This window comes from Pipistrellus kuhlii, unplaced genomic scaffold (genome assembly GCF_014108245.1).
Source record: "Pipistrellus kuhlii isolate mPipKuh1 unplaced genomic scaffold, mPipKuh1.p scaffold_m20_p_3, whole genome shotgun sequence".
Lineage (NCBI taxonomy): Eukaryota > Metazoa > Chordata > Mammalia > Chiroptera > Vespertilionidae > Pipistrellus > Pipistrellus kuhlii.
In genome coordinates, this window is record NW_023425529.1 from 6,849,197 (window position 1) to 6,864,529 (window position 15,333).

Sequence of the window (15,333 nt, forward strand, 5' to 3'; positions counted from 1 at the left end):
AGGGAGAGTTACAAACAAACAAAAGAATAGAGGGTAAGAACGGACGGAGCAAGCCTTCTGAGAAGACAGGAAAATAAAAGACCAATAGGAAAGGAGGACTGCTTGGCTCTGAGAGACACTATTCCTCTGAGAGGAAGGAGACAAAAGTAAGTTCATACTAGTAAAGGTGAGGGATTTCAAGCCTTATTTATCTCTGCATTTCAGCCCTTATCACAATGCCTAGCACATACTGGGAAGTAATAAATATGTTAAAAGGGGGAAAACCTCACCAAGGCAGGGAGTTTTAAAAAAATATTTTCTCTTCTTAAACCATGTTACGTCTAACTTTAGGCCCCTTCAGAAAGTATATAATTTGCAGAGCAGGTGATGAAAGTTTAGTTTTGTCATGAGCACGGGTTAATTGGTGGGCCCCTCTCAGCGGGAGATTCAGGTTAGCTGGCACAGATGGGTACTGAAGAGACTTGGATAGTTCTTTCCGTGCCCAGTCTTCCATAAAATGTTGCCCTTTGTATTTCATGCTATTTCAGTTTTCTTTCTTAATCCAGTCTCTGTGTTCCTAACCCAGTTTGACAGCTGCCTGTTGTCTCTACTTAGTGGTCTGACTTTTGAGTCTGGATCACAGTACCTTTAATTTCAAGCAGCTTTGAATATCCTTAAGAGGGAGGTCAGCCACTGTGATAACTTATTTAACATTTATTTCATTCCTTAAGAGGGAGGTCAGCCACTGTGATAAATTATTTAACATTAATTTCCTGTCTCTAAATACAACCCAAATTCCAAAATCTGATGACTTTTATAAGTTGAATGTAGATTACAAACTTTTTTTTTGCACCAGATTTTAAAATTGGAATTAGTTGACAGAATTTAAAATATTGGGAGATTTTAAAATTCAGAGTCCTGGCCTCTCTTGGAAAAGCTATAAGATTTGGCAATACTGACTACATGCTCCTCCATGGTAATAACCAGTGGGAACTAAACAGCAGCAATGTCCTCTTTCTAGCTGCCTCCTACTCACCCCCTTGCCCTCAGTCCCAACGCACTATCTCCCCAGCAATGAGCTAAGTGTCAGTTTTCGTTTATTATCTTGAGTCCACTCCATTTGACTTACTTTTATTACCAGCCTGGCACTATAGGCATTTGTGTTATAACCCTTGATAACAAAGTAAATAATATGAATGAGGGCAGAGACCTTATTTATCTTGTATACATACCTCTGTATTCTCAAGGTCTAGCTCAAAAAATATTTGTTAAATAAGTTTTTATTCCAGAAGAATAAATCTACTAAACTTAAAATCAAACTAGAAGGAAAAGCAGAGGAAAATATATGGATTGTTAGAGGTCAAATGAAAAATATACAATTTTCCTAATATGTGTTGGTTTGGGTCCCAAAATTAGGACTATGAAACACAAATGTTGGGTCCAAGGGGGAATGAAGCGAACCATTTCAAATGAAAAACCATTAACAAACTCCTCTATAAATGCATATACTATTATTCACTATGACATTCACTAAGTCAGTAGTAAGGCGATTATATTTAGAGATGTAATTTAAGTTCTTAGATATGTAATTATAGAAGAAATAAACTTTATTTTCCCTCATTTAATAACTTTTTTAGAAGTAACAAAAGAAATGCTTGCTCATTGTAGGAAAAAAATTACAAAGCAGAGAACTGAAAAGCAAGTTAACAGTCATCCTACTACTCAGATAACAATGGATAATATTTTGGTGTATATTTTGATACACCTTTTTTAATGAATAGATAAGAGTGTGTGTGTTTAATTATACTTTAAAAAACAAGAAATTTCTGATTTCAGAAAAATTTATTCAATTCAGCCAATATTTGAAATTTATGTATAAGACACTATACCTGCATTTAATTCCAAATGCTATATTAATTTTTTCAAAGTCTGACAGAAATGAATTGTTTAAAAGAGCTGATGATAAAACCCTGTTTCCCTGAAAATAAGATAGTGTCTTATATTAATTTTTGCTCCCAAAGATGTGCTAGGTCTTATTTTCAGGGGATGTCTTATTTTTCCATGAAGAAGAATACGGTACACATTTATTGTTAAATGAAAATAAAGGAAATTTATTACCTGTATACAGTAAGGTAAATTTATTTTCATTCTGAGACAGAGCCTGGGGGGCCTTATTTTCAGGGGATGCCTTATATTTCACTCAGAAGGAAACCTGTAAGTAGGTCTTATTTTTGGAGGATGTCTTATTTTTGGGGAAACACGGTAGTTGGAATATAATTATTATGCGAGGAAATATGGAATGATAATACTCAAATTTGGGCTTCAGTTGAAGGCAACTAGGTAATCAATAAGATACTGAAAGGCTCTCAAATGCAAGGATACCTCCTTTATAACACTGAAATAATAATAATATTTATCTTAGAGGGGCCTTATGAGAATTATGGCATAGGACATTCGGCACAAGATACTTCAACATAGCTGCTATTGTCATTGTTATGATATTGATCAGATTATGTTGCTAATATACCATCTTAATAGGAACTGAAGTGGTTGGATCAATCAGTCAGAAATGAAGTTTAAGAATTCAATGGGTACAACTCAATAGAAAATAAATGAATAAAGTTGACCATTGAATAATATAGGCTTGAACTGTGTGTGTGTGTGTCCATTTGTATGTAGATTTTTCAATAATTATACACAATACTATAAATATATTTTCTCTTCCTTATTACTTTAACTTTTTTTCCTTTAGCTTACTTTACAAAGTATATGTTAATTGACTGTTTATGTTTCTTTCAACAGTAAATTATTAGTAGTTAAGTTTTTGGGGAGTCAAAGTTACATGTAAGTTATTAGTAGTTAAGTTTTTGGGGAGTCAAAGTTTTCAACTGTGTATGGGGTCAGCACCCCTAAACCTCCATGTTGTTCAAGGGTTAACTGTAGTTCAATTATAAGTGGGCAAAAGACATGAATAAGCATTGTCTCAAGGAAGACAGCAACACATGAAAAGGTGCACAACATCCCTAATTATCAGGGAAATACATATCAAAACCACAATGACAGATCACCTCACACCTGTAAGGATGGCTTTTATAAAAAAGAGAGGCCCAGTGCACAAAATTCGTGCACAGGGAGTGGGGGGTGGTGTTCCTCAGCCCAAACTGCACCCTCTCCAATCTGGGACATCCCTCCCACAATCCAGGACCACTGGCTCCCAACTGCTCACCTGCCCATCTTCCTGATTGCCCCTAACCCCTTCTGCCTGTCAGCCTGATCACCCCCTAATCACTCCCCTACCATCCTGATGCCTAACTGCTCTCCTACAGGCCTGGTCACCCCTACCTGCCCTCCCCTGCAGGCCTGGTCCCCCCCAACTGCTCTCCCCTGCCGGCCTGGTCACCCTTAACTGCTCTCCCCTGCAGGATTGATTGCCTCCCAACTGCCCTCCCTTGCAGACCTGGTCCCTCCCCTGCTTGCCATCTTGTGGTGGCCATCTTGTGTCCACATGGGGGCAGAATCTTTGACCACATAGGGGCAGCCATCTTTTGTGTTGCAGTGATGGTCAATTTGCATATTACTCTTTTTATTAGATAGGACAGAGGCCTGGTGCATGGGTGGGGCTGGCTGGTTTGCCCTGAAGGGTGTCCTGGATCGGGATGGGGGTCCCCTTGGGGCATGGGGTGGCCTGGGTGAGGGGCCTGTGGTCGTTTGCAGGCTGGTTATGTGCCCCCCCTCCCCTGATGACCCAAGCAGAGGCCTTGGTATCTGGGATTTATTTATCTTCCACATTTGAAACTTTGTAGCCTTGAGCGGAGGCCAGGCAGGCCAGGAAGTTTGGCTTCCTCCATTGCCAGGATTTGGAAGTTTGGCTTCCTCCATTGCCAGGAAATCCAAGCCTCCTGCTCGCTCCATGGCCACAGCCATTTTTGTTGGGATTTATTTATCTTCTATAATTGAAACTTTGCAGCCTTGAGTGGAATCTATGGCCAGCCAGGGTGTGCAGGAAGCTTGGCTTCCTCCATTGCTGGGGAGACCCAAGCCTCCTGTTCGCTCTGTGGCTGCAGCCATCTTGACTGGGTTAATTTGCATATGCTCCTGATTGGCTGATGGGTGTAGTGGAGGTACAGTCAATTTGCATATTATGCTTTTATTAGATAGGACAAGAAATAAGTGTTGAAAGGATGTGGCGAAAAGGGATTTCTTGTACACTGTTGCTGTAAATGTAAGCTGGTGCAGCCACTAGGGAAGACAGTATGAAGATTTCTCAAAAAATTAAAAATAGAACTACTATAGGATCTAACAGTACAACTACTGGGTATATTTCCAAAGGAATGAAATCAGTATCTCTGAGAGATATGTGCATTTCCATGTTTGTTGCGGCATTATATACAAGTAGGGGCCCAGTACGTGAATTTGTGCAATTTGAGGCTGCAGTAGGCATAGGGACAAGTCTCAGCACATCCTCTGCACCCGCACCTGGTGCCTCCTGCTGCTGCTGCTGCTGCTCCTGCCACAGCTGCTCCCATGCGCTAACAGTCTAACAGCGCAAGCCCCATTCACACCTGCTGATGGTGTTAAGTGACTGGGGCCAGCACCATCAGCTGGTGCAAGCAGGAGCTGCTGCCCTGATCACTCCTTAGGAGCAAGGGGAGATGGAAAAGCCCTGAGGGGCGATGGGGGCTGGCAGCCACTGCTCACACCTGCTGATGGCACTGAGTGATCAGGGCCCTGGTGCTGATAGCATGTGTTAAGGCTAGGCAGGACCATGGCACGTGGAATCAAAAAATTTTCAATAACAATTACAGGCTTGCTCTGATGATAACGACCGGTGCCCTGCTTTGGTCTGGCACCCCTAATAACCTACTCCACCATTCTACCATGGCTGATGCCTGCCAAGTTCCATGCACACCCCCTGGCAGTCAGTGTACAGCATAATGACCAGTTGTTCTGCATTTAGTCTATTTGCATATTAGGGTTTTATATATATAGATAACCAATATATGGAAATGAGTTAAGTGCCACTGATAGATGAATGGATAAAGGAGATATGGTAAATATCTATCTTTACTAATAAAGAGCTAATATGCTAATGGTTGGGACACTGTAATGAGTAATAACTGGACCATTAGCATATTAGCTCTTTATTAGCTCCTATCAGCATGAAGCTGCCTGCATGCACCGTGTGGTGTTAATCCAGAGATGGGGCGGAAGTGGGGAAGCACCAGGAGGAGGTAGGACCATCCCGTGCCAAGGAGGGCTGGGATGAGAGCCTGTAGCGCCCCCCTCACCAGTCTTTCACCACCCATCACTTGCACTCAGAGCACCCCACTGCCCACCTGCCAGGGGAAGGAACACAGCACAGCAAGCCGAGCTTCCATGTTCTCCTCTGGTGCCATGATGGGAAAGAGCCGCTGTGTTGCTCAGGAGACAGGATGGAAGTGGGGAGGTGCCCGGAGAAGGCGCTAAGGGTGGGGCTTAAAGTGGCCAAATAAGGCCATATGGGTCGGGGGCTGGACCAGGCTTACTGGAGCTCTGCATGGGGAGGTTCGAGTGTTAAGGCAGGGTTGTGGGTGGGTGACCAGGGCCACACAATTTCACGTGCTGGGCTCCTAGTATGTATATAAAATGTAATATTATTTAGCCTTGACAAAAAAGGAAATCCTGCTATTTGTGATAACATGGGTAAACCTTGAGAACTTGATGTGAAATGAATAAACCACATAATATATGATCTCATTTATATGTGAACTCTTAAAAAACAAACCAACAGCCCTGGCCAGTGCGGCTCAGTTGGTTGGAGCATCGTCCCATGCACTACAAGGTCTTGTGTTTACTTCCCAGCCATGGCACATACCTAGGTTTTGGGTTCAGTCCAGGCAGGGGAACATGCGGGAGGCAACTGATCTATGTCTGTCTGTCTCTCCACCTCCCTCCCTCCCTAAAATCAATAAAAAATAAACAAAGAGCAAATATACAATATTTAAAAAAACAAAAACAAAATATGCATATAAACAACACAGAGCCAGAATACAATGGTAGTTACCAGGGGGTTGGGTAGAGGTTATGGGAAATAGGGAAATGCTGGTCAAAGAGCATAAGCCTCCAGTTATAGCATGGTAAGTTCTGGGGATCTAATGTACAGTGACCATAATTAATAGTTACTGTACACTTGAAATGTACTAAGAGAGTAAATCTTAAGGTTCTCACCACACACACACACACACACACACACACACACACAGTAAACTATTTGAGTAGTAGGTATAAACTGACTGTAGTAGTCATTTCACAATGAACATGTATATCAAATCATTGTGCTATGTACTTCAAATATATACAATTTTAGCTGTTAATTATACCTTGATAAAGCTAGAATAAAGAAAAAAAAAGAATTCAACTGACTTAAGATTTTGAAAGGAGTGAAGTTTGCTACCTTCAAATTATCTATCTAAAAAAACTGGGGTATTATAAAAGAGTGGAAAATGAGATCTGCTTAGTTGGGACTTTTTCATTAGTACATTTATAAACCAGGAGATGAAGAAACAAGTAAGAATATCAGAATAATAGTGAAAGTACCTTATTTGGAGAACTTGCCTTTTGCAGAGCAAACAAACCATACAATTTTAGGAAACACCTTTCGGATGTATCTCAAAAGATAATCACTTTATATATACACTTATAAAATAGTAATTATTACATTATAGTGTAGTTATTTTATGTAGTTATTTTAAAACTAGAGGTCTGGTGTACAGATTCATTAGAGGGCATGTCCAGCCCATCTCACCCAGTCCCAGTTGGTGGCTGGCTGGTGAGGTACCACGGGAGGTTGGTAGCCAGGGAGGGACTGTAGGAGGGCTCCAGGGTTTGTCCTGTCTGGCCCATCTTGCCCTGTCCTGATTGACCGGACTCCAGCAGCAAGGTAACCTACCGGTTGGAACTTCTGCCCCCTGGAGGTCAGTGCGTGTCATAGTGACTGGTTGAACAGTCAAGCAGTATGACACTTAGCATATTAGGCTTTTATTATACAGGATTTCTCTCTACTTCTATCTTACCCTGTTTCAAGGGTAAAGGTTGTACCTTATGCTTTTTTTGTACTTCTATTACCACAGCAATTTTCAACCTTTTTTCAGCTCAAAGCACACATAATTACTAAAATTCTATGGCACACCAAAAAAATGTATTTTTTGCCGATATGACAGATTCATTCACAGCAGATGGCTATTGTTGTGCTGGCTGTTGTAATTATTTTATTGGACAATCTAAGGGAAAAGAAGTCAATGCCCCTGACTAAATAGTTAGGTATTGCATGTTTTAAAAATTCTTGTGTGCCCTGGCACATTGGTTGAAAATCACTGATCTAATCTATTATGTAGCTTACATTCTATAACAATTTATTGACCAAAAAGCTAGTGAAGAAGTCTGTAATTTCAGTTCCAAAGGAAATTAAAAAGAGGAACTAACTCAGGCCTTTGTCTGGTATCAAAATTGCAGTACCTGAATTAGTTAAGCAGATTTTTTCATAATGGATCCAGGTCATGCCTGGCTCATCAAGATTAAGAAGTCTGGATTAAGGATAGTGTAAATGTGAGTGTGTTTGGAAGTGTATCTGCATGTCTCAATGAATTCAGAAGCATACATAAAATGTTTTAAAATTATTACATTTAATATCTTCTTAGGCCTCTAATAGAACAGATGGAGAGGTAATCTCTGAAAAGAGTGGAAGGGTATAGCCAGAAGAATTTTGCAAATTCCCTCAGAAAAATAACCAAGTAGAGGACAAAGAGAATTTAACCTACCTCTCTCCTTGCAAAGGACGAAAAGGAATTCAGCAGCAATTTGTTTGACTCCAAGGTCAACATGTGTCATGAGGCGCACCAGCTTATTTCTCACAGTTGAGCCAACTTCAGGTCGATTTGTTACATCCCTCAGCGGTGGTAAAACCTAATGGCATAAAAAAAAACCATCATCAATTGTGGGTACTAGAACAAGAAAGGATGACACCATGAAACTGATCAGTCTTGTACTGTCTACTGAACTCAGTTTTGTAAGCATGAAAAAAGCATTTAAAAAATAAATAAGTTTGTTTCCAAATAAAATAAAACTAAACAGCAATAACAAGCCTCAAATAAGTTCATGCCTGTACTGAAATTTAGTTTGAAGAGAAACATCTCTTCACTATACCTGCATGATATACCCAAGTCCGTTTCTGAGCTTTATTCATCACAGCACCTGGGACACTTCTGCTTGCCTATATCAAAATTCATTTTAAAGTGTGGGTCAAGTTTCTCTTTCTTCCATGAGGCTTCCTTATTACCCTGACTCATATAGATTTTCCTTTCTTTTAATTCCTGCAGCATTTTCTGTTCACTAGAGAAAACATCTGTACTTATGCTTTTAATTGTTTTATTTTATAGTAAAAAGGCTACTACAGTATTTTCTGGCGTATAAGATGACTCCCTAATTTTACAGTTAAAACATAGGTTTAGGCCTATATTCGCTGTATAAGACTACCTCCCACTTCAAAGAAAAGACTTACTTTGCCGTCAAGATCTGCAGATAATTTTTGTGCAATTTTGGTCTTTTGCCCCCAATTTTCGGTTGACTTTTTTTCGTTTCAAGTCAGAAAATACGGTAATTATTACTTCTTATATGCTAGTTGCTGAAACTGATGACACTTTATCTAGAGACCTGGTCCATAAAAATTCATGCACTGGAGAGGGGCCTTCCCCCTCTCACAGTCTGGGAGCCCTCAGGGATGAGAGGCAAACCAGTGATCAGGGAAAGGCAATGCCCACATCACACCTCTGCTGCTGCCACTGCTGGTAGTGCAAGCCTCGGCTGGCCCTGCTTACCTGAGCCTTGGGCAGCTGCCATATGAGGCTTGCCTGCTCCTTGGGCTGGCCCTGGGAGGCTGAGGGGATGGGCACTGCCATCTTGTGGCTGTGGGTACCATAATTTTTGAGGGTGTGGCAATCAATTAGCATATTCCCTTTTTATAGGCTGTGGGCACCTCCATCTTTGAAGGTATGGCAGTCAATTAGCATATTCCCTCCTTATTGGCTGTGGGTGCTGTCATCTTTATGATGGCATGATGGTCAATTTGCATATTCCTTCTTTATTAGACAGGATTTGATAGGATATTCTGTATAATCAATCCTCACCAGAACTCTTTAATGCTCCCAGCAGAGCTGTTTCTTCTAAAGGTCTCTATTCTAGTGCATGGCAAGCCATTCTTCTGTTTGGTACAAAAACTTTGGAAATATCCTGATTCCTCTTTTACACCAACATCAAATCCATCAGCAAATAATTTCGACCCTACCTTCAAATATATCTACAATTCAACCACTTCTCACTCCCTTGTCTAGCATTACCAAATCCAAGCTATCATTACTTCTCATTTGAACTACTGCCACAGCTTTCTAAGTGGTCCTGGCTTCTACCCTGGTCCTTCTATGATTTATTCTCTACATAGAAGCTAGGATGATTCTTTGAAAGTCAGATCATGTCACTGCTCTTCTCAAAGTCCTCCAGTTCTCATGGCTTCTCATCTTACTCTTAGTATAAGACAGAGTTCTTACAACTCCTTTAGGCTTCACATATTCCAGCTTCCTGTTACTTTCCTGACTTGTTTGCTATTACTTTCTTACACTGCTACAGGCACACAAACCTCCATGGAGTTCCTTAAACACACCAAGCACTTTCCTGCTTCATAGTCTTTGCATTTGCTGCTCCCTCTGCCCAGAAACTCTTTTTCCAGAAACCTACATGGCTTATCCCCTCAGTTCGTCAGGTCTCTGTTAAATTGTCAGTTATATGAAGACATTTCTTTTTTCTTTTTTTCTTTTTAAAAAAATATATTTTATTGATATTTCACAGAGAGGAGGAAGAGAGAGATAGAGCTAGAAACGTCGATGAGAGAGAAACATCGACCAGCTGCCTCTTGCACACCCCCTACTGGGGATGTGCCCGCAAGCAATGTACATGCCCTTGACCGGAATTGAACCTGGGACCTTTCAGTCCTCAGACCGACGCTCTACCACTGAGCCAAACCGGTTTCGGCTGAAGACATTTCTTGACCATCTACATAATTAGCCTTTAGACTTCTCTTTCTTTATCACCCCCCACTTCATTTTCCACATAGCATTTATCACCACCTGACGCTGTATATCTCTATGTTTTTACTGTTTGCCTTTTATAAATTAGGCACTATGCTAACAAATGAGGATAGATACAAAGTCAAATACTAATTTACTGTGCCAGACCCTTTATGTGTATATTATTTTATTTAGTCCATTCAACTTATTTCTTTCCTTCTCTCACTCTCTATATTAAATGCTACCATGTATTAAGAGGTACCAGAGGCATTGGAAATACAACAGTAAATAAAAATAGAAATTAAGTTTCAGAAAATTAAGTACTCTACCCAAAAGGTTTACAGAATGCATATTTTAATGTCTCTGAAAGGGCAGATAACAAGGCTCTTTGTGCACCATAGCCACAAAGTAATTGCACAATAAATTCTTATTTGATTCAGCCAACCATACTGTTTACCTCCTCTTTGTAGAAGACTGAGAAATGTAAAAAGTGATTTCTTGTAATATGTGCCTATAGTTAGAGTACAGAATCTTATAGAAAAAAGAGGTAATATGCAAATTAACCCTCATGCCCTCAAAAGATGGCTGCCTATGACTAGGCCAGCAGGGGGGTTAGTGAGGGATGACCAAAGGACTGAACATCAGACTGTGTGGGGCAACCAGGCCAGTGTCGGGGTGGGGTAGGGGGGCAGTTAGGGATGACCAGGCTGGCAGAGAGTCATCTGGGGGCGACCAGGCTAGCTGGGAGAGGGGAAGCAGTAAGGGGTGATTAGGCTGGCAGCGGGGGGTGGGGGGGTGGGGAGAAAGCAGTTAGGAGTGACCAGGCCGGCAGGGAGGGGGAAGTTGGGGGCAACCTGGCTGGCAAGCAGGTTAGTGATTAGGAGTCAGTGGTCCAGGATTGTGAAAGGGATATGTGACTGCCAGTTTAGGCCCGATCCCTGAGATTTAGACTCAATCCCTGGGATCAGGCCTAAAATGGCAGTCAGACATCCCCCAAGGGGTCCTAGATTAGAGAGGGTACAGGTTGGGCTGAGGGGACCCCCCTTTTGTGCATGAATTTTGTGTACCAGGCCTCTAGTCTATTACTAAAGATTATCACACACAAATTTTGTTAGCTATATTTTGGGCTTCTTAAAACAAGTTTAAGTGAAATTTTGTTTTTATTGTTTATATACGACTCACAGACAAACTCCATCGGTATGGACTCTTTCTATTATCTCCCCAATACTACCCTCCAATACTTTTTCTTTTTTTTTTTACAAATATTGTCCAGCTTCTCTTTCAAACCTACAGCAGCCTCATCTCTTCTATATGCCTCTCCAGACAAACCCAACCTGGATCAGTAATTTTCTGCCATCTGTAACTATTCTCTTTCTACCTGCCCAAATACAGAATACTCAAGACCAATTTCCTTTGGGTATGCATGAGGAAATTTAATCAGGTACTAAGTGCAGGGCATAATAATTAATTAGGCATGGTTCCATTTACAATATTGTCAAAGTTAATCATCTGTTCCTTTAAGTTCTACCTTTCTTGAACATCATAGACTATAGTACATCCTCCTTAGAAGGAAATGTGGATTTTTGTATTGTGCCTTGTACCTTTAGTTATCTTTTACTTGTCATGTCTCATCTCTTTATCTATACTGTACTGTTTCTTTGAGAACAAGGGATGGGCCTCATAATCTTTTGAATATACATGTGTGGCCCAAAACCTTCATATAAAGAAGTTGTTTAACAAATAGATTTTTTTGGCTGTCTTGGTTATAGATAGCAAAATCTAAATAGCTTAGTCATAACTGGATCTTTTATGTGAAAAAGCTGAAATGTATAGGACTGAAATAATTTTCATTTATTCTTCTTCATCAAGTCCTCTTAATCATGGTAGAATGTCTTACCATAGTCCAAGTTGGAAATGACCTTAATTCATTAGTTAATTAGTTTATTTTAAGTGATTATTCATGCTTTCATGATACCTCTCCCTTACTCCAATAGACTGCAAATCCCTCAAAGATAGACTCTCTATTTTCTGATTTCTCCTCATCAGCAATAACTATTAATGTACTTTATACATAGTAAAAGTGCTTACTAAATCTTTACCATAAACATAGAGGGGGAAAATCAACATGGTATATTTATTAGGAGAAATCCTATATGGCAATAAATGAACAAGTAAGTGACTGGTGGTACCATGTACCGCAATGTGTAAAGAAAGAGAAGAAACAGGATGGAAAATCAGGAGATTAGTTTGGGATATGTTAAACTTAAGATAATTTACTACACATCCAATGGGAGGAGATGAGTAGGCAGTTTGTTATTTAAGTCTAGAGCTTAGGGGATAGGTCAGGGCTGGAGACAGCAATTTGGGAGTCATCAGTATTTAGATGATTTTCAAAATCAAGACTGCTGAATGAGATCAAAGATGAGTAAAAGGAAAAGACAGAGTATAGAAAACTCTCCTGAGGAACACTGCATAAAGAAGAGCAGAGAAATGGGAAAGCATTGGACCATTTGGAGAAGTGGGATTAAGGGAGGGTTTCTTTTGCTGTTATAATAGAAGATGTATTTGTATGCAGACAGAAATTATCGAGTATGTTAAAAAAATACTAATGTAAGAAGAAAGAGAGGAACTACATGCAGGATCAAAGAAGGTGAGAAGGTGAGAGGAAAAGAGATCCAGGATAAAAGTGCAGAGGCTGGCCACAGAGGGGAAGATAAAAGATACGGTGGTACAGATGAAGTGATGGAAAGATTTTTTTCTTTTTAAAAACTATTATTTTTATTGGTTTTAGAGAAGAATGGAGAGGGGGAGAGAGATTGAAACAGCAATAATGAGGGAGAATCATTGATCAGCCGCCTCTTGCATGCCCTTTACTGGGGATCAAGCCCGCAACCAGGACATGTGCCCTGATTGGGAATTGAACCGTGACTTTCTAGTTCAGAGATCAACCCTCAACCTCTGAGCCACACCTGCCAGGCAAAAAGACGATTTCTTACTATGATCTCTAACTCCTAACATCCTACTTCAAACCTTCATCATCAGTTCTCTTTGGGCTAGTATCCTCACTTCTACTCATTCTCTTCTAGTCTATTCTACATACAGTTGCCAGGGTTATCTTTAAATATGAATGAGGTCACTTCATTCCCTTACTCCAAATGGTCCAATGCTTTCCCATTTCACTTGAAGAGAATGAAAGGTCCTATACACTCTTATGTTATTTAGTTCTTGTTTATCTCTTTTACTTTGTCCATAACTCTTCCCCCTCCCCCTTGCACACTTATCTAGTTTTCTTGCTTTTCCAAAGCATCCTCTCTTCTTAGGGACTTTGAATTTGTTCTCTCTGGTACATTCTTCTTCCAGAATATTTTCAGAGATTCTTTTCTTACTTATCAAGTTTCTGCTCAAATTTTATTTCCTCGGGGAGGCCTTCCCTCATTCCCCTAAGTCTCCCCTTCCCCTGCTGTACCTATTTTCAGAACACTTATCACTACTTGCCATTATATATATATATATTTATTTGTTTACTTTTTGTCCCCCCACTATAAGGTTGACCCCACACGTCAAAGACTTTATTTGTATTTCTTAGAACAATGCTTAGAGCACAGCATATAATAGATTTCAATGAATATTTGTTGAATAAATGATAAAAAATACACAGGATCACTTATTTCGGGATTAGAAAGATTTCAAAGATTAATACAAACTTTTCTGAGTTTCTGACCTTGTGAAAAAAAATTCTGATAGAATTCAACTCATTAATTCTATGTTTAAAAAAAACACACACACAGAAAATTAACTTTAAGTTGTTATGTGCATAAACAGTTACCTGATCTTTGAGATACTTTCTGATGTTTCGATGGGTTCGGGAGCATTCTGTTAATAAGCTGAGAACTGGAGTTAGGCCCTCTCTATAGCTGCTTCCCTAGAAAAAAAAAGTCATACATGCTACATTAGTGTAGTTACTAATAGTGTTACTTTCCTCCACATAATGAACATGTTATAATACTCCTTTTTGAGGGGGAGACATTTTATGCTATCCAATCTTTAAAAACCATTTAAAAATTATTTTCTTAACGATACTTCCATTTCATCAGTTAGCTTCATGTTTACCAAGGATTACTTCTATCCTTCCTGAATTTTGCTACTTTTTGTAGGATCCTCACTGGCTTAATCAATGAGCTTAAATGAGGCAAAGGCTTTGATGACCCATGCAAACTACCTTGCTGCCTTTAAAAGCAAGTGATAGATGAGAGAAATAAGCAACTCACAACAAATGGAAAGGTGGTGATTTTTCTTTTAAGGGTGTCTTTTAGATAGTATAGAAAGCGCTTATCATTAAGTTTTTTTGGGGAGTGATAATTTTTCTTTCTTTTTTTATCATTTAGTATTTAATTTAAAAAAATTTTTTTCCCTTATTTTTTTTATTAAATTATTATCTGTGTACATATCTTACCATTGCCCTCCCTCCCATACATACCCTTCCTCCCCAGAGTTTTGTGTCCATTGGTTGTACTTATATGCATGTATACAAGTCCTTCGGTTGATCTCTTATCTCCCCCAGATCTCCCTCCCCTCCCCGCTGTAATGTGACAGCCTGCTTGTTGCTTTACTGTCTCTAGGATTTACAAAACACCTATATAGAAAAGCAATTTTTCCTTTGTTTTCAGGTACTAGTCATAATTTTGGTGTTGCAGCAACACAATTTTCAGCTTTAAAGAAATAAATTCACTCAGTTTCAGTGATTTATCATGATATACTGGAACAAAGTGTTTTCCAGAGTACAGATAATTATGCAAGGCGTCAGCTATTTTAAAAAGCTTAGATTTAAAAATCATGTCCTGCGATGTTTGTATATATGGCACATTTACATTCTTTATAAGCATTTTCCCAAGGCCTCCATTTTATCAGCCTTACCTTATCTATTCTCTTCTCCATAAAATTGAGTAAAACGTGAATGGCCTCCATATTCATACCATTGTACACCATGGTATTGTTTTTCAAAACTGTTTCTTTCTCAGCTGTTTTATCACTGGGCAGTTCATCTAGAGTCGTTCCCTCGTGCGTTTCTTCTTCATGTGTTAATGGACAAATGAGAACATCCAAACAAGAGACCGGAACATTGCTTAAAAGGTTGACTGCATTGCTGAAAAGCAATTTAAAAATACAATATTTTAATTTGATTGAATAGTCCTTTAAAATGCAAACACAATAAGAAGTTCAGAAGTGACTTTTAGTAGTCAATTAAAATGTTTCTTTTTCA

General features: G+C 39.5%; 1 protein-coding gene across 8 annotated transcripts in view; it reads right to left on the bottom strand.

Moving 5' to 3' along the window:
• Positions 1–15,333, bottom strand: part of RIC8B (RIC8 guanine nucleotide exchange factor B) — a 98,608-nt gene that overhangs the window by 33,518 nt on the left and 49,757 nt on the right. For all 8 annotated transcript variants that reach the window (XR_004991352.2, XR_004991348.2, XR_004991346.2 and 5 more), the window contains exons 5-7: positions 14,988–15,216; positions 13,900–13,995; positions 7,776–7,920 (exon numbers count right to left, since the gene is read on the bottom strand). Coding sequence is in view for 3 of the 8 variants with exons in the window: in XM_045587555.1 (XP_045443511.1) it covers positions 7,776–7,920; positions 13,900–13,995; positions 14,988–15,216 (470 nt within the window). In the remaining 5 variants the exon portion in view is untranslated. The remainder of the gene's footprint in view (positions 1–7,775; positions 7,921–13,899; positions 13,996–14,987; positions 15,217–15,333) is intronic.